At 63.7% G+C, this 22,335-nt stretch overlaps 2 protein-coding genes across 4 annotated transcripts; one reads left to right on the top strand and one right to left on the bottom strand.

Annotated features, from left to right (window-relative positions):
- Positions 1-64: 64 nt before the first annotated feature.
- Positions 65-4,952, top strand: LOC117436958 (tyrosine--tRNA ligase, cytoplasmic). Of its 2 annotated transcripts, none has more exons than XM_034069136.1 (14): positions 65-212; positions 295-359; positions 798-944; positions 1,009-1,184; positions 1,332-1,461; positions 1,739-1,819; positions 2,142-2,234; positions 2,414-2,549; positions 2,713-2,798; positions 3,244-3,379; positions 3,535-3,629; positions 3,733-3,926; positions 4,050-4,191; positions 4,295-4,952. In XM_034069136.1, the coding sequence occupies exons 1-14, from the start codon at positions 197-199 to the stop codon at positions 4,403-4,405; spliced, it is 1,608 nt and encodes a 535-aa protein (XP_033925027.1). In that variant the 5' UTR covers positions 65-196; the 3' UTR covers positions 4,406-4,952. The 2 variants fall into 2 exon arrangements, with proteins under 2 accessions (XP_033925027.1, XP_033925028.1); XM_034069137.1 differs by having other exon boundaries at positions 185-216.
- A 615-nt stretch (positions 4,953-5,567) lies between these two features.
- On the bottom strand, positions 5,568-20,332 carry LOC117436983 (uncharacterized protein KIAA1522-like). 2 transcript variants are annotated; one of them, XM_034069266.1, is made up of 7 exons: positions 20,090-20,332; positions 10,891-11,046; positions 10,410-10,465; positions 9,353-9,470; positions 8,886-9,002; positions 5,958-8,786; positions 5,568-5,811 (listed from the first exon to the last, which is right to left on the bottom strand). In XM_034069266.1, exons 1-7 carry the CDS (start codon positions 20,175-20,177, stop codon positions 5,789-5,791), a joined length of 3,387 nt encoding a protein of 1,128 aa, XP_033925157.1. In that variant the 5' UTR covers positions 20,178-20,332; the 3' UTR covers positions 5,568-5,788. The 2 variants fall into 2 exon arrangements, with proteins under 2 accessions (XP_033925157.1, XP_033925158.1); XM_034069267.1 differs by lacking the exon at positions 20,090-20,332 and adding an exon at positions 12,304-12,482.
- Between the last annotated feature and the right edge of the window lie 2,003 nt (positions 20,333-22,335).

Here is a 22,335-nt window from a genome sequence, read left to right as displayed (position 1 = left end):
GGAGGGACCGGGGAGGGACCGGGGCCGGCACCGGACCGGGCCCCGCCGCGCTCACCCTCCGCCATCTTAACGTCCCGCGCCCCTTGCGAGGCGCTGATTGGCGGAGCGCGGCCACGCCCCCTCCCCATCGGCAGCTCGGCGCTCCGGAGGAGGAAGTGACGTCCAGGCGCGACAGAGCGAGCGCCGAGCGGGGCTGATGCAACCGGGCCGAGGTTGGTGGGGCCGGGCCGGGGGTACCGGGGAGGCCGCGGGGCCTGGGGGGGAGATCCGGTAACACCGACTCGTTCCCTGCAGCCGCCGCCATGGAGCCCGTGCCCGGCCCGCAGGACAAGTACGAGCTCATCACCCGGAACCTGCAGGTGTGCGGTGTGGGGGGGGTGCGGCCTGGGCTCGGTTCGGGCTCGGTTCGGGCTCGGTTCGGGCTCGGTTCGGGCTCGGCTCGGGCTCGGCTCGGGCTGGGCTCGGGCTCGGCTCGGGCTCAGTTCGGGCTCGGTTCGGGCTCGGCTTGGGCTCGGTTCGGGCCGGGTTCGGGCCCGGTTCGGGCTCGGCTCGGGCTCGGTTCGGGCTCGGTTCGGGCTCGGTTCGGGCTCGGCTCGGGCTCGGTTGGGGCTCGGCTCAGGCTCGGTTCGGACTCGGCTCGGGCCCGGCTCGGGCTCGGTTCGGGCTCGGCTCGGGCTGGGTTCGGGCTCGGCTCGGGCTCGGTTCGGGCTCGGTTCGGGCCCGGTTCGGGCTCGGTTCCCAGCCGGTTCCCATCCGGTTCCCCGGGGGCTGAGCCGGGTCTCGCTCCTCCCGCACAGGAGGTGCTGGGGCAGGAGAAGCTCATGGGCATCCTGAAGGAGCGGGAGCTGAGGATCTATTGGGGCACAGCCACCACGGGCAAGCCGCACGTTGCCTACTTCGTGCCCATGTCCAAGATCGCGGACTTCCTGAAGGCCGGATGTGAGGTACGGAACCGGGGGGGGGGTTGGCACCGAGCGGCTGGATGGGAGCCGATCCCCTCTGTTGTAGGTGACCATCCTGTTCGCTGACCTCCATGCCTACCTGGACAACATGAAGGCTCCCTGGGAGCTGCTGGAGCTGCGGACTCGTTACTATGAGACCGTGATTAAAGCCGTGCTGGAGAGCATCGGGGTGCCCCTGGAGAAGCTCAAGTTCGTCCGTGGCACTGACTACCAGCTCAGCAGGTGAGGCTGGGAGGAGGGAGAGCTCTGAGGCCTGCTCCTTTAGGAACACAATGGAGGGGTCTCCAGCCCTTGGCTCCTCGATGGAGCCAGAAGCAGCACTAAAAGGTGTTCCCCTCCCTGGTGCTCATGGTGCTACCCTTCCCACAGGGAATACACGCTGGACGTGTATCGCCTCTCGTCCATGGTGACGCAGCACGACGCCAAGAAGGCAGGAGCAGAGGTGGTGAAGGAGGTGGAGCACCCATTGCTGAGTGGTTTGCTCTACCCTAGCCTGCAGGTAGGTTGTGGTGAGGCAGGTGCAGGGACACATGAGGCTGAAGGCCAAGGGCCTTATATTCCATCCCAATATTCCACCTGGCAGCAGCACAAAGCATAAGCCAAGCACAGAGCTGCAGGACAGGAGGCAGCCAGCAGAGCTCCTGTCCTTCCCAGGGTGGGAATGCCCTGGCAGAGGCTGGGCAGATCCTGGGGGAGAGGCAGGATTCCAGAGGTTGAGCACAGCTGGAGTGTGGGATCTTGGGCCCAGCCTCAGTGCTCTGTGTGTGTCTCTGCAGGCCCTGGATGAGGAATACCTCAAGGTCGATGCCCAGTTTGGAGGAGTTGATCAGAGGAAGATATTCACCTTTGCAGAGAAGGTCAGTAAATGAGGGTGTTTCTGAGCTCTCTGCTGTGCTGGTGGCTGGGGCACAGCTCAAACACTTACTGATTCATTGGGAGAATTGAGCTTGTGATGTTGGTTGTGTTCCTCATAGCTGCTGCTCTGCTGGTCAGCAGGGCTCTGGATTGCTGCCACACGCTCCTGGCTGTGGCTCTTTGCACCCTATGAGCTCGTGATAGCTTTTGGGGTCCTGTTATTGTGGGTCCCCAATTATCCGGGCCAGGAGCACACAGGGGTTGTGAGTTAAAGCTGCTCTTCAGAGGAGCATTACCCATGACTTGTCACTTTGCTTTTTCCAGTACCTTCCTTCCCTGGGCTATGCCAAGCGCATCCACTTGATGAACCCCATGGTTCCTGGGCTGACAGGCAGCAAAATGAGCTCCTCAGAAGAGGTTGGTCCCTGAGCAGTGGCTGAGGTCAAGGGTTCTGCAGGGGGACAGGTTAATGGCTGGGAGAGGAGAGGCTGCACCCCAAGGGTTCTTGAGGTCTATGAAGCTGCAGCAACTCCAGCACGAGCTGGCTCTTTGGGGGGAGAAACAGGGTAAAGGGCTGTGGAAATCTCTTCCTGCAGGACTCAAAGATTGATCTTCTGGACCGCAAGGAGGATGTGAAGAAGAAGCTGAAGAAAGCTTTCTGTGAGCCAGGGAACGTGGAGAACAACGGGGTCCTCTCCTTCATCAAGCACGTCCTCTTTCCCCTCAAGTCAGGTGAGGGGCTTGGCACTGGGTCGAGCTTTTCCTGTGGGTAGGAGGAGGGAATGGGAATGTGTGTCCCCTGGGTGCTGCTCCCAGCCCTGGGGTGGGTGAGTTATGTGGCTGAGCAGGGAGTCTTTGCTGAGTTAATCAGAGCCTTAACATGTGTGTGTGGCAGAGTTTGTGGTTCTGCGAGAGGAGAAATGGGGAGGAAACAAAACCTACACAGCCTATGAGGCCCTGGAGAAGGACTTTGCTGAGCAGGTGAGTGCCAGTGGGGACTGAGCACTGTCCCTGGGGCTCCTGGGGGCTCTCTGTAGGGCTCAGAGCAGCAGTGGGAGAGGTGTGGAGCAGAGCCCAGGGGCTGCAGGGTGGCCAGGGTGCTCCCACCCAGGAGAGCCCAAAGGTGAGAGGATGGGTGAAGGATGTGGTGCCAACTGTCCTGGTGCTGGACAGGACCACGGCAGCCACATCTGGGAACAGAGCAGCAGTTGGGCTGTTTTCAGCTGTTCCCAGGTGAAGCTGGAAACAAAACTGTCCAGATAAGGGGCTTTGGTGTCCAAGGGGGAATGAGGCCAAGGGTTGGGGTTCATCTCCCTGCCCTGCTTGCTGTCCAGTTCCCACCTCTTTGGCCTCAGTGACTCAGGTTCTGTCACTCCTCTGCCCTGGAGGAAACCTTGCAGGAACCTGTCTCTTTGTCATGATACAGGTTGTGCATCCTGGGGACCTCAAGAACTCGGTGGAAGTGGCCCTGAACAAGCTGCTTGACCCTATAAGAGAGAAATTCAACAGCCCAGAGCTGAAGAAGCTGACGAATGCAGCGTATCCTGACCCCTCCAAAGCCAGTAAGGAGGTGCTGGGACCTCGGGGAAAGGGGTCCTGGCCAAGCAGGATGGGTTGGGATGGAGCCAGGGAATTCAGGGTCTCTGGATGCTCCCCAGGGCTTGGCCAGCTCCCTGGGTTTATGCCACATGGTGTGAATGTTCCCTTTGCATTGCAGAGCCTGCCGAGAAGGGCACCAAGAACTCGGAGCCAGAGAACGTGGTCCCATCCCGGCTGGACATCCGCGTTGGCAAAGTGATCAGTGTGGAAAAGGTGTGGGTGCAACGGGGAGAGGGGAGTGACCTCACATGGGGGCACACAGGGGTTGTAGGGGTCTGTCCCCTTCCCTGCTCCTCACCTTACTCCTGCATGGCAGCACCCGGATGCTGACAGCCTGTACGTGGAGAAGATCGACGTGGGGGAGCCTGAGCCCCGCACTGTGGTCAGTGGCCTGGTGCAGTTTGTCCCCAAGGAGCAGCTGCAGGACAGGCTCGTGGTGCTGCTTTGCAACCTCAAACCCCAGAAGATGAGGGGTGTGGAGTCGCAGGGCATGGTGCTGTGTGCCTCCAGGTGAGAGAAGGGGACAGGGGGCACGTACCCCTCCAGGGGTGCAGTCCAGGCCCCCCCGTGGGGCTGAGGGGTAGGGGGATGCTGCCTCAGGGTGACTCTTGCTTCCCTCACACCCCTCTGCAGCCTGGGGGAGCCACGGCTGGTGGAGCCCCTGGACCCGCCGGCCGGGTGCTGTGCTGGGGAGCGCGTCTACGTGGAGGGTTATGAGGGTGGGCAGCCCGATGAGGAGCTCAAGCCAAAGAAGAAGGTGTTTGAGAAGCTGCAGGTGAGATGTCACTGTCTCTGCGTGACCCCAAATGCTGGCACTTAGTGGCTGTGTCTGCTGCTGGCAGCCCAAGCGTGACTTTGCCCCCTGCTCTGCCCCCCAGGCCGACTTCCGTGTCTCTGAGGACTGTGTGGCCCAGTGGAAGCAGAGAAACTTCCTGACCAAGCTGGGGAGAGTCTCCTGTAAGAGCCTCAAGGGTGGGAGCATCAGCTAACAAGTGCCAGTGCCTCCTGCCTGGGTCCCACCAGCACCTCAGCCTCTCCTTGCCTCTGCCATCTCCTCCCCGGTGCTCTGAGCTGGGGGCTCAGCCCTGCAGGACCTGGGGGCTCTGGGACTCAGTTTGCAGCCTGCTCCCATGGAGAGCTGCCTCCAGCATCCCCCTGGCCCTGGGCCTGCTCAGCTGGGGCTGGCGGTGGCACCTAAAGGACCTGTGTGACCTGTGCTGTGGCTCTACTCTGGGACCACTGGCTCACTCCCAGTATGGACTGGGTGCTCTGCTGCTGGTCCCCACTGGCTCAGCGTGTGGGTGCTGCAGCGAGGGCAGAAAGGGAAAGCTGCTTGCTCAAACCTGTGTTGCTGCTATCAGAGCTGGGGGCAGCTGCCCAGCACCAGGCAGGCACCGTCCCCTCCTCCATGCTTGGGGCTGTGGCCGTGGCTGGTGCTGCTCCATGGCCAGGAGCCCTGGGGGGGGACACAGGCCTTAAGCACTGACTGGGCAACCATCTGTCTGTTGTAAACCCCAATAAATGTCAAGCTGACTGCGCTGGGCTCTGTGCAGGGGAAGGGGGCTGAGCTGCAGGCAGCTCTGCTCCTGGGTTCTGGTGCTGCCCAAGCCCTCTGTGCAGGCAGCAGGGCCAGGACTGTGCCTGCCCCAGAGCTCAGTGCCAATGGGAAGGGCAGTGCTGTGTGGTGAGGCCGTGGCCATAAGCCAGGAAGCACAGGAGGCAGGAAGCTTCGCTCATCAGGTTTACCAGCCGGGTACAGAGCAGCCACTCGGCAGCGGCTTGGTTGCGTTTGGTTTGGTTGGGTTTGGTGTTTTTTACAATCAAAGAAATCAGAACATGACCCAAGCTACAGAAACAGAAAGCAAGGCTCTACCCTGGGGCCCGAAGGGGCTCCCCCTGCACCAGTGATCAGTGCTGGCCAAGAGCTCCTCTTGCCTTTCCATCAGGGCCCTGGTCCCTTCCCAACCAGCGCCTCCATCCCCTCCTGCTGCTCCTGCCCGTGTCCCTCAGGCACTGCTGCGGCCGAAGCCTTCCCATCCCCTCGTCCAAAGTGCTTCAGTTCCTCGCTGGCCGGGAGCAGAGCGGCTCCAGCATCTTCAGCCCCTGTGCTCCTGTCTCTGCTCCGGGAGGGAGGTGCTGGCTCCAGGCACGGGCCTCGAGTCCAGTAAAAAACGAAAGCAAAGTAAAGCTGTAGTACTTAGGAAAGTGAAACCAACACCATTTTTGCATAAATATCAAGGCCGTGGAGGCTAAGGCTGTTTGCTTCCTGTATTAAGTTAGGTGACAGTTCCACACTCATCCGTTGACCTGCCCAGGTCCCTGAGAGATTTGGATTCCTGTCCACGGGGGCACCAGTCCTGCAGCTCCGTCCTTCAGGCTGTGTCTCCCCGTCCATCTGCAAGGCAGGAGGGAAGAGCCCATCAGCCACCCTGAGCTCCCTGCCCCAAGCCTGGCCCAGTGCTTCCCAGTGCAGCCCAGGCTCAGCATCCTGAGCACAAGAGCAGCATCAGCCCATGGTGGGGCTGAGCTGGGCCCACGTACCTTGTGTGGGGAGGTTCTGAGCCGGTGGCTCCGTGCTGCTCCTGCCCTCCATCCCCATGGGCTCGCTCTTAGTCCTGCTCTCCTCCGGCACCCCCGTAGCTTTCCCATCCGGCACAGGGGATCCCGGTGCCTCTGCACCCAGCGCCTTTGGGCTCAGCGGGGAAGGAGCCGGCCCTGGACCCAGCGAAGGTTTCTTGGCTACCGGAGGAGGGATCTTGCCGGGTTTTCGGTGGGGTTGAGCCTTGCCGGGGCCCTGCTGAGCTGCAGCCGAGCGCTGCCCCGAGAAGCTCATCAGCTCGGCCACCAGATTCCTCTTGAGGTCAGCCTGTGCCGCGGGGGACGGGGCCGTCTCCAGCACCAGCTTCTTGGAGCTCTTGGCGAAGATGAAGCTGGCGGTGGATGCTGGCGACTTGTGCCTGGGGGAGAGCTGCCCATCACCGGGGGGGCCCTCGGGTCCCTGCGGCACCGGCTTCCCCACAGCCTCCCCGGCGGCCAAGGCAGCAGCCTTGAGGTGCACGGCGTGATGGAGCTGGCTCGAAGGCACCGCCTCTGTGGCAGGAGGGGGCTGCCGTGTGGACAGAGCCCTGCGGACAGGCTTCTGCGGTGCCGGCCGCTCCTCGGTGCCGGTGCCTGGCTCCACGCTCACGGACCGCAGCCGCACCATCTGCAGCAGCGAGGGTGTCACGATGGGCAGGCTGGCGTCCTCCTTGGCCACGGGGCTGCTCTTGCTCCGCGGCACCGGCTCCTTCTTGGGGTCTGCCCGCAGGCCGTTGGCCACCTTCTGAAGGGGCAGCGGAGCCGGAGCTGAGGGCACGGGGAGAGGCGGTGGTGGTGGCACCGCGGCCTCAGGAGGGGGCAGAGCAGGGGCAGGCGGCGGCGATGCTGCGGCCGTCGGGGTTTGCTGCTGGCTGCGTGAGGATGCGGTGGAGGAGGAGGAGGAGGAGGAGGAGGAGGAGGAGGAGGAAGCAGCCTCCGGGCTCGGTGCCGGTTTCTGCCCGGCCGCGGTCGCCGCATCGGGGAGGCTGCAGAAATAGGCTTCATCCGGAGGGGGGAAGTCTGCCATGGACAGGTCGTGCTCCTCGGGAGCCGGCGGCGGCGGCGGGGGCCAGGCAGTGTCAGTGGGGGCCTCGCTGGGGGCCGGGGGGGGCTCCTCTGCCCTCTTTGCCGGCGGTGGAGGTGGGTGGTAGGCAGGAGGCGGTGATGGCGGCGGAGACTTGGTGCTGGGCTTGGCTGAAGGCTCCGGGCGGGCAGCGCTGGGCACCGGTGGGTCCGGTGAAGGCAACCGGGAGGCAGCTCCGGCCGTGGGGTGCTGGGGCTTGGTGGGTGGGGGGGAGAAGGGAGCGGGCACCTTGGGGTGAGGAGGGATGATGAACCGCTCCGAGCGGCACGGCAGCGGCTCGGGGGGAGCGGGGTCCGAGGCTGAGGAGGAGATGGAGGTGAGGGATGAGGACACGGAGAGCGCAGGTGACTGCAGGGAGCAGAGCCGGTCTGGTTTCTGCGGCTGAGCCCTGCCCGGGGACACAGACGGGGGTCCCAGCCCCTTGGTGGGCAGCGTGGGGGTCCCGCTCTGGCTGGAATAGCCACTGGAGGGGGACATGGTGCGGTCAGAGCCATCGGGGCAGCTCCACTTGGGCTGAGCCTGCGGCTCCCTCAGCACCACCGTCACCCCGGGGCTGCCCCGCGGTGCCTCGGGGGAGCTGGCACCAGCCAGGCTCTCGGAGCGGAGGCTGCTGGTCTCGCTCAGGGACGATGGGGAGAAGACCTCATCCTCGGCTGCAGGGCTGAAGGGCTCGGGGGGCGGGGACCAGGGCACACTGCCCTCCCGCTGGGAGCGCCGGTCGGGCTTGGGGGGCAGCCCCAGCCCCTTGGGCTCCCCATCACCCGCCTGGTGCAGTGAATAGGTCCTGCGAGGTGGGGCTGGGGGCTTCTTCATCTTCCTGAGGGACACGCTGCGGGTGGAGGAGCGCTCGCTGGCCAGGCTGCCCGTGTCCGAGCCCTCCGCTTGGCTGCTTGTGCTGTAGGCAGGGGATGCACGGCCACTGCTCCCTGCCAGCACCAACAGCCTGGGGGCTGCGGGCACGGGGCCGGCGTTGGGCTTGGAGCAGGAGCTGGCGGAGCTGTAGATGCTGACTTGGTCGGTGTCGGAGCGAGCGGCAGCATCCCCCTCACCGCATGGCCCTGCCTGGGGCTGCCGGGGCTCGGACCCCCCCTGCGAGGAGATGGTGGAGCTGTTGGACACGATGGTCTCAGTGGACTGTGAGTGGCTCCATGTGTCGCTGGAGGAGGAGTGCTCCCGGCTGCGGGTGCTGCGCTCTGAGAAGCGGGCGAGGGAGCGCACGGAGGCCGGGCTGGAGGCCACGAGGCTGCAGCGGCTCAGGGTGCGCACGCTGCTGCGTGTCAGGGCCACCACGTCCACCATGGGTGGCAGGATGGCGTTGGGGATGATCTTGGACATGTAGGTGCCTTGGGGTGAGATGGACATGACAGGGCTCAGCAGCTCCGGGGGGCTGGCGTTGGTGGTCATGCCCGGCACGGCCAGAGACTTCGGCCTCACCATCGGTGACAGTTTGGCCGCTGTCTTCCTCCCCAGCAATGTGTCGTCGTAGTAAACCCGGTTGATGTGCTTCTGCAGAGCCGCGTCTGCCTCCTCCAAGGCTCCCAGGCAGACACGGGCTCCCCCAGGAACAGGCTCCAGCTTCCCGTCAATGGTGGGGATGCGGACGGCGTCACCGGAGACCTGCCCCCCGTTCAGCAGGGGCTGTGCTGCTCGGTTGCCCCCGTGCCCATCAGCCTCAATGCACCCCTTGGCTTCCCGGCTGTTCCTGAGACCTGGGAGCAGGGAGATGAACCCAGTGTGATCCCAAGGCAAACAGAGCCTGGGCAATGAGAGCAGACCCTAAAACCCCCCCCCTTCCCCTTGATGCTTACCCAGCTCCTTCTGGACATGCTGGGGGATGCCCAGCACCGTCGTCCTCCTCTCCTTCCTCTTCTTGCCAGCCCTCTCCGAGGATTTGGGAAAGGAATCATGCGGGCGGAAGGTGGAACCTGTGAGAGGCATGAACGGGTCCAGCTGGCTCGGGGGCATTCCCAGTGTCCCAGCACCCCTCCATTGCCAGAGATGCTCCAGGACGAGCAGGGCTCAAGCGCTCGGAGCAGCCTGGAGAGGCACCAGCAGCCGCCCAGAGGAGGCCCAGCAGGGAGGAGGCAGTGTCTGTGTGTCCGTCTGTCCCCCTCACCCAGCCCTAACGCTCTGACTCAGCCCCAGTGATTCACTTCTCCCCAAGGGCCCCCAGATCCCTGCTCTGCCTCTCAGCCATGGCAAAGCAGAGCCCGGTTTTCCTGCCATGCACCCCGGACCCCATCGCACCCTCTTGGCTTGTGCCCCCCCCCGGTACCTTTCCGCTGGATCATCTCGGAGCGGATGGAAAGGGCATCCTCGGAGGTGCTGTCCATGGCACTGGAGGCCGCGCGGCTCCGGATGGATGCGCTGTCATCCTCCGAGGATGCGCAGGACTGTGGGCAGGGAGTGCACTGAGGCAATGGGGATGGAGCTGCCCCGACCCCTGCCCGGCCCCTTCCCTGCCTCTAACTGCAGCCCAGACAAAAGCTTCTCCGAGGGCCAAGGGCTGAGTCAGCCGCGCCGGCATCCAGAGTCCTCCCACCAGGAGCGGGGCCGGGACCGGCCCCAGGGACCCCACACGGCCCCACAGCCCCATGGAGGGCTGGGAACCACACCAAGCTGACAACAGCCCCATGGCATCTGCTGTGCCCCAGAGCTGGGGGGCTGCGATGTGGGGGGCAGGGACAGGCAGGCAGCAGCACCCCTTGAGCACAGCCCTGCCATGGGCAGAGCCTTCCATGTCCCCCATCCTTCTGGAACATGGGCGGAGGTTGGGATGGACACATCAGTGTGACACCACCCGGCCCCTCTGCCCACCCCGGAGCTCCCCATTCCCAGCTTCCAAGGGGTTAATGGGGCCGAGGGCCAGCAGGTTTGGGCAAACACGGGCAGGGAGGTGCTGGCAGCGGGGTCAGAGCCCTGGGAAGCAGCAAAGCACAGCCAAGAGAGGGGGAGCTTCCCCTCGCCAGCAGCCAGGGAGGGGCCTGGCCATGGGGATGGACATGGATAACGGTTTCCATCAGGGCTGCCGGCAGCACCGGTGGGGTGCCAGGGGGGACAGAGGGATGTGGGCAGGGTGGGGGTCCTGGGGCACAGCCCCAGAGGGCAGGGCAGGACATGTGAAGGTTGAGGACAGGGATGGTGACAGTGGTTTGGGATAGCAGGAAGGGACACGGCCCCTTCATGCCTACAACCCCCCCCCAGCCATGGTCCTGCAGATGGGGCTGGTTCCCCACCTGCCCCCAGACACAGCCATGGGGGACAGAGGAGCCACCCCGTGTCCCCTCAGCCCCATGGCACCTGTGGGGCAGAGCCAGCTCCTCAGGGCTCACCTGGAGGCTGTTGGTGTCCCCGTGGTCCCAGGCACTTTTGGTCTGCTTCTGCTTCTCTGCGGAGGGAAGGCAGGGGCTGAATCCCTGCGGGAGAGCCTCGGGAGCCACCAGGCAGGGACAGAGCTCCCGGCCCCGTCCGCACTGCCCCAGCCCCAGCACTGGACTCTGGTCAGCCCCATGGCACCGCCCATGCAGCCCAGCCAGCCAGGAGCTGGTGCTGTGTCCTCCACCGTGTCCCTGTGCCACCCCTGGTGCTATCCATGAGGTTGGCTTTAAGGAAGGGATTGTTCCCTGTGAGGGTGCTGAGGCGCTGGCACAGGGTGTCCAGAGAAGCTGTGGCTGCCCCATCCCTGGCAGTGCTCAAGGCCAGGTTGGACACAGGGGCTTGGAGCAGCTGCTCCAGTGGAAGGGGTTGGAACTGGAGGACATTTAAGGTCCCTTCCAACCCAAACCAGGCTGGGATTGATTCTATGGCACCTACCCTGGTGCTGCAGGGACTTCAACCCCTGCTGGGCCTCGTTGTGCAGCTCCTCGAGGTGTGGGGGCCGCGTGGAGGGGAAGAAGACGTTGTCGGGACATCCCTCGCCCGCCGTGTACTGCACACTGAGCCGCTTCTCCGCCTCGGCCTTGGCAGCGCCTGCACACACAGAGGGCTCGGGGTGGCTGGGGGGGCACAGGCAGCACACCCCAAGGATGCACAGGATGTGGCCCCTGTGCTGGGTGATGACAGCAAGCCCATGGGGACCTCATCCTGCTCTGCTCTGCCCGGCCGGTCAATGAGCCGGAGCCAGGCTGTATCCACAGGGATTTCTCCCCACTGGCTGGAGCACAGCATCCTCCTCCTCCCCAGCACCTCTGTGGCAGGGAGTTCAGGGGGTGCTGTGGGCAGCTGAGCAGAGAAGGGGCAGCGCAGGAGGATGAAACAAGGATGGGAATCCGGTGCCTTCCCTCTGGAGGGTTACATCATCCCCAGGCTTTGCAAAACAAGAGCAGAAGCTCACCCTGTGCCCAGGCAGGGGAAACTGAGACCCCAGAGGACCCAAATCCTGCTGAGCCCCCCGGGTGCTGGGGCTCCCATGTGCCACACCAGGGCTGGCACAGGGCGACCCATGCCTCATCTCATAGCCCCCTTCCTGCAAACCAGCACCCGGGGGGGGCCCACAACAGGCTCCAGGTGCTGGCTGGGGGCTGCTCCTGGCATTGCCCAGCCCTGCCTGCCCCTGCCTGCTGCGAAGCCTCAAACCTCCTGCCTGGAAACCCCCAGTTTGGGGCTGAGGAAGGGGCAGGATGAGCACAGGGAAGCACTGGAGCTGCGGCCGCACCCAGGGACACAGGCACCTGCTGCTCAGCATCCCCAGCACCACACACCCATCCCCTGTCCCCTCCCGGCCAGGCACTGAGGTGGCTGCGCTCTGGCACACAAAGGAGCAGGCCCTAACAATGGAGCCGGCTCTCTCCATGCCGCGCCATGCTGGCCTCTGCTTCCCCAGCATCCCGGCATGGCGAGTGGACAAGGAGCATGGCCAGGCTGGGAGCGCAGGTGGTGGCACAGGGGACCCCTGTGCTGGTGCTGGGTCCTTAGGGGACACAAATACCCACACACATCCCCCCCCATCACGTTCCTCTTCCCCTCAGCCCTTTTCTCTCCCAATCTCAGCAGCCCCTCGCCCAACATCTTTTCCCCTCCCGCACACTCGGAGCCGCCTTCCGGCGAGTGGAGCGCAGTGATTTACTCCATTAACTTCCCAGTGGATGATGCTGGGGTTGGGGTGACCTTCCCTGCTCATCCCCCTGGGGTGGCAGCCCCAGTCCCTGCCCGCTGCGGTGCCAGGACCGGGGGGTCCTGGGGACCGGGGTTGTGTAAGGACAAAGCGCTTCTCCCTCCCGCACTCACCCTTCTTCTTGAAGAAAGCCAGAAGCGAGGAGAGGTTCCTGCCCATGAAAACCACCATGGTGGTACCGGGGAGGAGCTCCGGGGCTCTGCCTATTGTGCCGGGGCGGCTCTGGCCGTGCCGTGCTCCAGGCTGCCGCTGCCCGGCCTCATCCGCACGGCAGGAGGATGCTCAGCGGCCGAACGGGCTCCGGTGCGGGGAGGGGACAGCACCGGCTGCGCACACCCTGCTCCGGGAGCAGAGCGGGGCTCCTCCTCTGGCCTCCCGTCACCCCCCGGCCCCCGCCTCCTCCCTGCCCGGCACAGCCACAGCCACCGCATCCACAGCCTCAGGGACGGGGTTTCCCCATCTCCCCCCTGTTTGACCCCCAGGACCCCCCTCACTTGCTCCCCACCGGGCACAGCATCCCTGCAAACCAGTTGCTCGCTCCCACAACCGGGAGGAGCTGGGAAGCTTCCCCGGTGAGCACCAGCCCTTGGGATATGGCACAGCAGAGCCGATGGTGCCGGTATTCCCCTGGCATTCCTGCTCCTCATTCATCCCCAATGCACCCCGGGACCTGGCACCCACCGCAGCCCCTCAGCCCTGCCAGGGACAGCCCCGATCCCGGCACGGCTCAGCCCATGGTGGGGGTACATGAGCTATGATGGAGCATTGGTCCTTAGGGCAGGGCACCCAGCACGGCTCTGTCACGGTCACAGGAGCCAGCAGCGCGGTGGGAGAGCAAGGTCTCTTGGACCAGTCTAACCAGTGGGCACAGGGCACGTGAAGGCAGGGGCAGAAGTGCCAGTGGCCGGGCGCTGGCATGGCCCATGGCACTGAGGGCACAGGAGGGGCTGTGTGCTCCTGGGGGGGCTGCGGGCAGGATCCCTGCAGCCCCAGTGCCCAGCAGGAGGGGATCTGCCCTGTCCATCAGCCCCAGGTCCCTCAGGGAGCTCCATCCCTCCCAGCTACAGGCATCTTGCCCCATAAGGTGAAGATCTCCCAGTACTGACCCAGCAGCAGTGAGGTCCTGGTGCCAGCCATGCCAACCTTCTCCTGCCCATCAGCTCCCCATGGGCTGTGCCCAGGGTTTACCACAGCAAGACAGAGGTTGGGCTGCACTCAGAGCATCATCACCCAAAGCACAGCACGAGGGTCCCATCAGACCTCAGGCATGGAATGTGCAGCCCAAGGACAGTTTAACCTTGCCAAGGGCACCTCTGTGTCCCTGGCTGGGCAGATCCAGCCTTAGCAAGGATTTCTGTATCTCCTTCATGCCCCTAACAGCAAACACAAGCAGTGCCCTCCTATGGATAACCCAGCACTGGGGCAGGAAGGGCTCACCCAGAAGGTGCCGGCAGCCACAGGCAGTGGCTTCTCAGCCCTTTGCACAGCACAAGTGCAAAGGGATATAATGAAAGGGCTGAGGATGCACAAAGCAGGCAGCCACGTGCTGCCCTCTCCTCTCTGGGCTGCTCATCATGAGCCCTGTGAGGGCCTCAGGCAGACACAGCCAAACCATGCACCAGTCCCATCTCCAGCCCTCCGGGATCCACCTCTGCACGGATGGAGCTGAGCCTGGGATCTCCCTACAGAGCCTCCCATGGGTGAAGGGGTCCAGGACCCAGGTCTGCTGATGGACGCTGCCATAAGGACATTCCCAATGCCAACAGACAGCCCCTGTTCTTCCTCCCTGTATGGGCCTCATCACCTGCAAGGACCCAGAGGGCCTCAGGAGCATCCCTTGCTGACACAGACACCTCTGTGGCTTGGGGCAGGAGGAGCTCAGCATCGTTCTGCAATCCCCAAAGGATAATCCGGGCAGGGCACCACGGCCACCACCCAACCGGGGCTGGAGCAGAGCCTGGCCATGGAGGAGCATCATGGTAAGGGCTGGAGCAGAGCCTGGCCATGGAGGAGCATCATGGTGAGGGCTGGAGCAGAGCCTGGCCATGGAGGAGCATCATGGTGAGGGCTGGAGCAGAGCCTGGCCATGGAGGAGCACCATGGTGAGGGCTGGAGCATGGTGGTATGTGAAGAGCAGCCTCTGCTTCCCCTCCACTCCTCAAGCTCCACTACTGCATCCTCCTTGCCTCATGTGTCAACAGAGAAACCTGATGCAAAGGGGATGGGGAAAGAGGGAAAGGCAGGAGGGAGAGAGGCCTGATCCTGCGGCACAGCCTGAGGATCCTGGTGGGCTGAGGAAGACACCGGTGCCGGTAGCAGCACACCCAGCTGGAGCGGGTGCCCTGTCCCTTGTGCATTCCTTGTGCTGTGCCCTGGATTGCCCCATCCCCTCCAGGCTCAGCACCACTGATCTGACACACGTGTCTCATACCCACATGGCAGCAGGATCCTCCTGGAGAAGGAGCTGGAGGTCCCTCAGAGCCGGGCACCCTCTCCAGGATGCTCTCCCTGACTCAGAGCTGGTATCTGCTGCTGTCGGTGCCAGCAATGGTCCAGAGGGAGCAAAGCATCCCATCAGCGAGGCAAACTGATAGCAAAGGGCAGGGAACACCAGGGAACCCACCACACTAGGGTGGGAATGGGAAGGGCTGCCCAAGGGGAGGACCAGAGCTGAGACCCCAAAGGAGCACACCTGGGGCCATACAGCCTGCAAGTGGGGTACGGTGCTGGTCCAGCTCCCTCCTGGCCCTGGCTTAGCCCCGATCCTGCTCTTCACTTGGGCAGGGCCGGAGGACACAATCCTGGCTCCTGTCCCTGCCAGGCCTGTGCCTCCTGCAAGCAGCAGGTTAGGCCAGACCCAGCTGCAAGCATCCAGCTCTGCCTGCACGGCACTGCCTCGACTTGTCTGCTCCCCGCACAGCAGTGGGTCCTGCGGCAGGAGGCAGGAACAGGCAGCAGCTCCCGGCCTGCCCCTTCCACCACTGACTCACCGGGGAGGAATGGGGAGGAGTGGGAGCAGGGGGGGGGGAAAGGGGCTGTGAGGTCCCCAGGGGAGGGATCCTGCCTGCTGGGTCCTGCTCGGTGGGATGCAGACCTTGCTCCCCCTCCCGCAGCCGGGGGTGAGGAGGCAGCAGGAACACCCCTGACCCATAGGGATGATGCTCTCCCAACACTCTGGGGCTCCTTCCACCACACTGCTCCCAGGTGTGCACCAGGGCTTGGGGACTGCTCTGCTCCCATCCTGAAGGGGAGCAAAGCGGCGGTTGCTGCAGATGCCATAGGTAACACTAATGGGGTGCACCATGAACTCCAGCCCCAAGAGACAGCAATGAGCATGGGGGCCCTGCCACAGCTCCTGTGCTCTGTGCCAGCATCCAGCCCCCCCTGTGCCAACCTCCAGCCCTTGTGCTCCAGCACCAGCCCCTCTTCCCCTGCAAACCAGGCTCTCCCCTTGCAGCCAGTTCCCCTGCTGGTGGGATGGTGCAGGCAGCCCTGCTGGGATATCTCCCTGGAATATCAGGATCGATGACAGCTCTTTACGAGCCCAAGCGTGCCCATCTTTCCCTGGCCTCATCAGCTGTGCTCAGGCAGCTCCATGATCCCAGCTGGGACCTGGCACCCGCTTGGGCTACCCTGCCCTGCTCTGTGCCCCAGCCTTGAGCTGCTATGGGGCTGTGACAACCACCCTGGCCACCCCTGTTCCCTCTGCATAGGATCCGTGCCCTGGACACACCACAGGACCATGCTCTCTGCAGGCAGGATAAGAGCACATTCATGTTTATCATGGCCGTGATCACACAGCCCCCACTGCGAGCCCGGGGGCTGCTCCTTGCCTTTGGCCTCGCATGGGGGCTGCTGCTTCAGGCAGGAAAACAGCTCCACAAAGCAAATAAACCCAACCCGTGCATGCTGCTGGCTCGATGCTCCAGCCCGATCCCACGCAGAGGCTGAAATCAGACTCATTTCAGACAGGAAAACAGACTTGGGTCAGTTTTCTTCCTCTAAGTCCCGGTGCAGAAAGCATCACCCCTGTGAGCAGGGCCATGGCGAGGGATGAAGGCTCATAGCAGAACCATCACCCAGCCACAGCTGCTGTCCTGGCAGCATCATAACACTTGTGCAACTCGGCCCTGACCTCGCTGCTGCCCTGCACATGCCCCACAGACAGTGCATGTGGTGACACACAATCTCCTGCTCCATAGGGTAGCACGGAGCCAGGGTGAGGGTCTGGCAGCAGCCATGTGGGGTCCCAGCCCCAGGCAGGACCACCATGACACCAGATTGTGCCTCATGCCAGCCCCTGTTCCAGCCCAGCGGAGCCTCCATCCGAGTCCAACCACATCCCCACCCCACGCTCGTCCCCTCCCCGAGAAGCCACCAAACAGGTTTGAAGGTAAATAACAGCCTTCCCCGGCCAGGAGCCGGATCCAGGCGGGATGGGCCCAGGTGGGGAGCACAGGGTGGGAGAGGGAAGAGCCTCGGAAGCAGCACAGGGCCAGGATGGCAGCACAGGGATGGGGTCAGACCCCAGCACCTCCTCCTGCCAAAGTCCACAGCTTTATCACAGCTTCACCTTCCCTCTGTCCTCTCCTCCAGCTCCCATGCAGGCGGTTCCCTGTGCATCCCCATGGCACGTGCCGTCATGCCTGGCGTGTTTGCCGGTACCCGGTGCTCTGTAAGCCTGCCTGTCGCTGCAGGTACCTGGCTCCACAGCAGCAAACCCAGGAGACGGATTAGGGACAAGACCTTGCAGGTTTTTCCATGCAGGGATCCACCGTCCTGCGAGCAGCTCCCAACCCTACTGCTGCCTGCAGGTACCTGGCTCAGCAGGGCTGGCAGGGAGCAGCGAGGAGCTGCCTGTATTCCACAGGGATTGAGATGGACACAGTGATGTGGGATGAGGGGAGGAGATGGGACAGGAGCTGTCAGATGGGGCTGGAGTTGCCACCAAATTGGAGGGGGATAACCAGCGACACAACGGCAGGTCCCATCCCTGCCTCTTGGTGACGGGGAGCCTGCCAAGTGGGCACGAAGTGGCATGTCAGAGCTGAGTGCTGGAGGCAGCTTCCTGCCTGGGACATCCATGGATCATGGTTTGGGTTGGAAGGGACCTTAAAGCTCCTCCAGCTCCAACCCCTGCCACGGGCAGGGACCCCTTCCACTGGAGCAGCTGCTCCAAGCCCCTGTGTCCAACCTGGCCTTGAGCACTGCCAGGGATGGGGCAGCCACAGCTTCTCTGGGCACCCTGTGCCAGCGCCTCAGCACCCTCACAGGGAACAGCTTCTGCCTTAGATCCAACCTGAATTCCCCTGTTTCAGTCTGAACCCATCACCCCTTGTCCTATCCCACAGTCCCTAATGCAGAGCCCCTCTCCAGCATCCTCACCCCCTCCCGTGCTCCAGGACCGGGCAGGGGCACCGGGAAGGGTTTGGCTGCCGGCGCGCTGGAGAACCGCCCGTGTAAATCCCGGCTCATCCCATGCCGGGCGGGCCCCTGCCCTTATCTGCTCCGGGGCTGTTTACGGAGCCGGCCCAGCATGGCTCTGGCACAGAGAGCAGCCGGGATGCTGGAAGACACCCAGAGCCGCTCAGCCCACCCTGGAGCTGCTGCTGGAGCCTCATGGCCATGGGCTTGACCCGAACCGTGTGTGCCTGCAGCCGGCCCGGCACCCGTGCATCGGATGGGTGCAGCCTGGTTGGTGCCACGTTCTTTCACCCTGACTCAGCCGGGCCCGGCGGGGCCATCCCGATAAGGAGGTGATAAGGAGGCTTTGCTCTCCCTGGTGCTCAAGGACCTTCCCCAGCAGCTCCTGCTGTGGATGATCCCAGGGAGGAGAGGCAGGGGATGCACCCGGAGCAAGCAGGGCTCCGCTCCGGCACAGGGATGCGGGTTTGGCACTGATGGAGCACAGTGGGGACACGCAGGCAGGGCGCAGGTTGCAGGCAGCTGCCTGCAGCAGGCAGAGCCATCCCGGCAGCCCTCAGCCATGCTCTTGCCTGGACAGCCCTGGGCCTGGGACTGCTGCTGTGATGCTTCAGCATCAAAAGATGCCCAACACCACCCTGCACATAGTGGAAGCACAAAGGCAGCTGCTGGTGCCTGCCCAGGCCTGACCTGCCAGCACTGGGCACAATGGGACCAAACCAGTGCTCCCAAAGCCGCCTTTGGGATGGAGAGGTGAGAACTGGGGGATGCTGACCCAGTTGCCCACCATATGCAATTAGCTTCTGACCCAAAGTCCAGAAGCACCCATGGTCTGTGGGCAGGGCAGGGGCGAGAGGAGAGCAACAGCAGGGTCCTGTGGTTGGGTGCTGGGCACCCTGCCCCCAGCCGGTGATCCCACTGCGCCCTCCGAAATGCTGAAGCGACACAATGCAAATTCTTTGGCTCTGTGGCCACTGCACGGTTGCCATGGAGCTGCTGCAGAGAACAAACACAACTCGACCCATGTTTTCTCAGCACCTTCCACCCCATGGCCTTTGCCTTGCAGGGTCTGCCCCACAGTTTTATGGCACGGTCCCATATGGCACAGGGCATCCTTCCCCCGGGCATCAACCCCTGGAGAAGGGCAGCAGTGGCAGCACACTGGCAGCCCCACAGCCCCAGTTTAGGGACTGGCAAAGGGACACCCAAGCCTGGTGGGGAACGGGGAGGTCTGGATAGGGACAGCACAAGGGAAGAGCTGCACTGGGGATGCTCACAAACCACCTCGCCCAGGGAGGCGCTCACCCCATTGCCTGCATCGCTGCAGGTCAGGGCAGAGCCAGGGCAGAGCAGGAACCCAGCTATAACATGGTGGCACCAACCCCTTCCTGCACGGAGACCACAGCCACAGGATGACTGTGGTGGGGGTGAGGGGGACAGAGAGGAGCCTGCAGCAGAGGAGATGCTGTCCTTGCACAGCTCCAGGGCACTGGGGACTGGTGCCTCAGCTTCCCCAGGGTGCTGAGCCTGAGCACTGCTGGGTTCTCCCCATCCCGGCCCCCCAAACCTGAGGGGTTGGCTCCAGCCCTGTGTTCCCTGAGGAAGGCTCAGCTGAGCTCACCTGGGCTGAGGGAAACGGGAGGGATGGTGGGGACAGGGGTCACACAGGGCTGGCAGGGAAACCATCCCCTCATCCCCTCTCGGTCTCATCCCATTCCCGCCGGCCCCAGACCCTGCTCTTGTGCCCATCAAGTCCCTTCTTTGGTTGGGGTATGGGGACAGTTTAACAACATCGGCAGGGACATCAGCAACTGTGGGATGGGGATGAGGTTTCTGCAAGAGACCTTCCCTGCCTGCATCGCTCTGCTCCAGAGGAGGAACCATGGAGGGAGATCACCAGGACCAGCACCCTGCAGGGCTGGTGATTCCATACGTGGCTCCAGACCGGTGCAGGACCCTTTCCCCCACCCCTATTCCCCACAGACAAGATTTTCCCTGCCCCACGTCTCCTCCTGAGCTTTCCAACTGCATCCATTGAGCCGGAGCATAAAGCAGCAGAGTAACCGGTGCATGGACAGACAGACAGGCCCCGAGTGAGGGGTCACTTGTGCAGGATGGATACAGGGTGGGAGCATCCCAGTGCTCTCCACAAACATTCCCAAACCCGCCGCTCCCCAGGCACGGGGAGGGGAACCGAGGCACGGGAGGAAGGTGACGCCGCAGCCCCGAGTCCCTGCTCTGGGACACGGCTTGGAAACCCAAACTGGGAGCTAAACCTCAGCGGGTCCTGGTAGCGCAGGCGAGCGCACGGCCGGTGCCCCTGCGTGCAGCCGGAGGGGCTGCCCCTGTGCTGGCTGAGAGCGCAGCCTCCAGCCCAGCCCCACACCGCGGTGCGGAGCCCATAGGGCAATGAACGCTCCCGCAGGAGCCACGGAGCCGGGACCCGTCCCCACGCAGCCCCCCCATGGCTCCTACCTGTGCCCGGCTTCCCGGTGCGGCCGAAGAGCCATGAGGAGCCGGTCCTGGCGCCCGCCGGGCTCCTCTTGCGGTGCGCGTTGCCCATGAGCGGCTCTCGCCCTCCACCGCAGCCGGTGGAGGAGGCCCAGGGGTTACATGGCGAGGCCCCGGCGTGGCCCGGGCGGCCGCGGCTCGCAGCGGCTCAGCCGCCGGCTCCCATCCCTCCTGCTCACCGAGCTCGGCTCCCGCAGGCGGCGGCGCCGGAGCCAATGGCACAGGCGGAGAGGAGGGGCCTGGCCCGAGTCATCCCTCGGATCCCACTGCCCCCTCCCAGCCCCATCCCAACGCAGGCGGCTGAAGGGAGAGCAGTCCCCAACCGTCGGCAGAACCGGACCCGGCGCCCGCCTCCATCCCCGCTCCCACCTCCCTGCGGTTCTCCACGCTCCACCGAGCGGCCACCATTTGAGTCTGCCCCTGAGCACAGCTCCAACTGAAGCCACAGCCCCGCTCCTGGGGGGTCCCAGCCCCATAGGGACACCCCCGGCCAAGGCTAGAACGGGGTTTCCAAGGAGGAAGCACAGCGCAACCTCCGGGCGAGCACCCACATGCCCGAAGGTGGATGTTAATGTAACCCCTGCCACCCTCTCCATGGGCACTGGAACGAGTCACACAACTGGGGAACCCCAGGGACATCTGCGTCCAGGTCAGCTCATGGTGCTGGCACCTCCATCCTGCGCCCTCCCTGCTGCTCCAGACCGAATGGGGGTTTCCAGCAGTGAGCGGCCAGGGAACGGGCAGCTCAGAGCATGGGCAGCGCGGCCCTAACCCTGCACGGACAAGCCCGAAACACGGGCACGAGCCTGTTCCCTCCCGAGCCCGGCTTTCCCTCTGCATTTCCAATGGGAACACGGAATGCTGCGAGGGCAGGGAGGGGGCAGCTCCTGCTGGCGATGTTTTAGTTCTGTAGGTGATTCATCAAAGGCTGGGATAAATAGGAAGGAGGGCGCTGCGGGAAGGGCACAAAACCGGGGAATAAAAACCAGGAATAAAGCGGAAAGCTCAAGCGGCAGCTCTGTGCTGACCTTCCGAGGTGATGGGCAGTGGGTTCAGGCTCCTTCTCCCCAATGGAATATTGATGGTTCTGTTTCTCACCAGCTTGGTTTGCTGCCCCAAAGGCACAGCAGAGACCACCCTGTGCCCCCGACAGGGCCTGTCCCCAGTCATTGCTGCTCCGTCTGCAGTGGGAACTGTTAAGGGAATGGGGGATCCAGTGGAAAGCTATCCCCTCTTTCCCATTATTGGCTGTACCCAGTTCAAGGGGCAGCTTTTCCATCTCAGGGCAGCCAGGATTAAACACGGTCATAGTCAAAAGTGCAGTAAATGCGAGGTCTCTGCCCACCGATGGGGGAAGGATGAAGATTCAGATCAACAAGGGGCATCTCCAGCCTGGGACAGGGCTTCCACTGCCCAGCACCTCCCTGGGATGTCCATCCCCTCACAGCGGCTCCAAAGCAGGGCGCAGAGACCCCCCCATGCCACGCAGTCCCCTCCCCAGTGACACAGGAGGCTCCAGTTCTCTCTCTGCAAGGAAAGGAGAGGCTGGAGCCTGCGACTGCCCCAGATACAGCGAGACACTTCCCAAAACAGACGCCCACCGCTCCAGCACCTGCCTCGGGGATGCTGGCAGCACCGGCACCAGAGCTTCACCGCCCCCAGCCGCAGCCTCGGATGCACCGAGGGGGCTCCGAGCAGGAGCTGAGCCCCAGGAGCCCAGCAAAGCCCACGTGTGCCATAAATATCCAAGCGGCTTCTCTGAGCTGGAACAATTCCAATGGGGTAACTCAGAGCCACGTGGAAACCTGGCTCCTGCTTCCCTCTGGGGCCCATGGCTCAGTCCTGGTGGCTGGAGCAGCTCCAGCATCCCCATAGACCTGCATAGACACAAACCCCACGGAAACCCATGGATAGGCTGCACTGCCCCTGGCTGCGCTCATCCTTCCTCCCAGAGCTGGGGTTAAATCACAGCGCCCAGAAATCCACTGGGAAAACACGGCAGGAGAAGGGAAGCATCTGCAGCTTCCCTGGCATGCGATTGCCAGCACAGCAGACACGCTACAAGACCCAGTTGTGGAATGCCTGGTGGGAAGCAGGGGCAAGGGATGCTGCCTCCAAAGCCGTATTCACTGAGAGCACTCTGATAACAGCACGGAGCTGGGAGCAGGGGGAAGCTGCTCATGAGATAGACACTTATCTCATCATCACCA

Source organism: Melopsittacus undulatus, chromosome 14 (assembly GCF_012275295.1).
Source record: "Melopsittacus undulatus isolate bMelUnd1 chromosome 14, bMelUnd1.mat.Z, whole genome shotgun sequence".
NCBI lineage: Eukaryota > Metazoa > Chordata > Aves > Psittaciformes > Psittaculidae > Melopsittacus > Melopsittacus undulatus.
Note: the sequence above shows the minus strand (reverse complement) of the source record. Positions and strands in the feature narration are given on the sequence as shown.

What these genes read in the sequence shown, in the direction of transcription:
- LOC117436958 (XM_034069136.1), top strand. An exon ending in CCTCTTTCCCCTCAAGTCAG is followed by an intron (nt 2,550 to 2,712) that starts GTGAGGGGCTTG and finishes TGTGTGTGGCAG; the next exon opens with AGTTTGTGGTTCTGCGAGAG. An exon ending in AGAAGGACTTTGCTGAGCAG is followed by an intron (nt 2,799 to 3,243) that starts GTGAGTGCCAGT and finishes GTCATGATACAG; the next exon opens with GTTGTGCATCCTGGGGACCT.
- LOC117436983 (XM_034069266.1), bottom strand. Translation starts at nt 20,177, where the DNA reads ATGGGCAACGCGCACCGCAAGAGGAGCCCGGCGGGCGCCAGGACCGGC. An exon ending in CACCGGGAAGCCGGGCACAG is followed by an intron (nt 11,047 to 20,089) that starts GTAGGAGCCATG and finishes CTGTGTGTGCAG; the next exon opens with GCGCTGCCAAGGCCGAGGCG. An exon ending in TCAGAACCTCCCCACACAAG is followed by an intron (nt 5,812 to 5,957) that starts GTACGTGGGCCC and finishes CCTGCCTTGCAG; the next exon opens with ATGGACGGGGAGACACAGCC.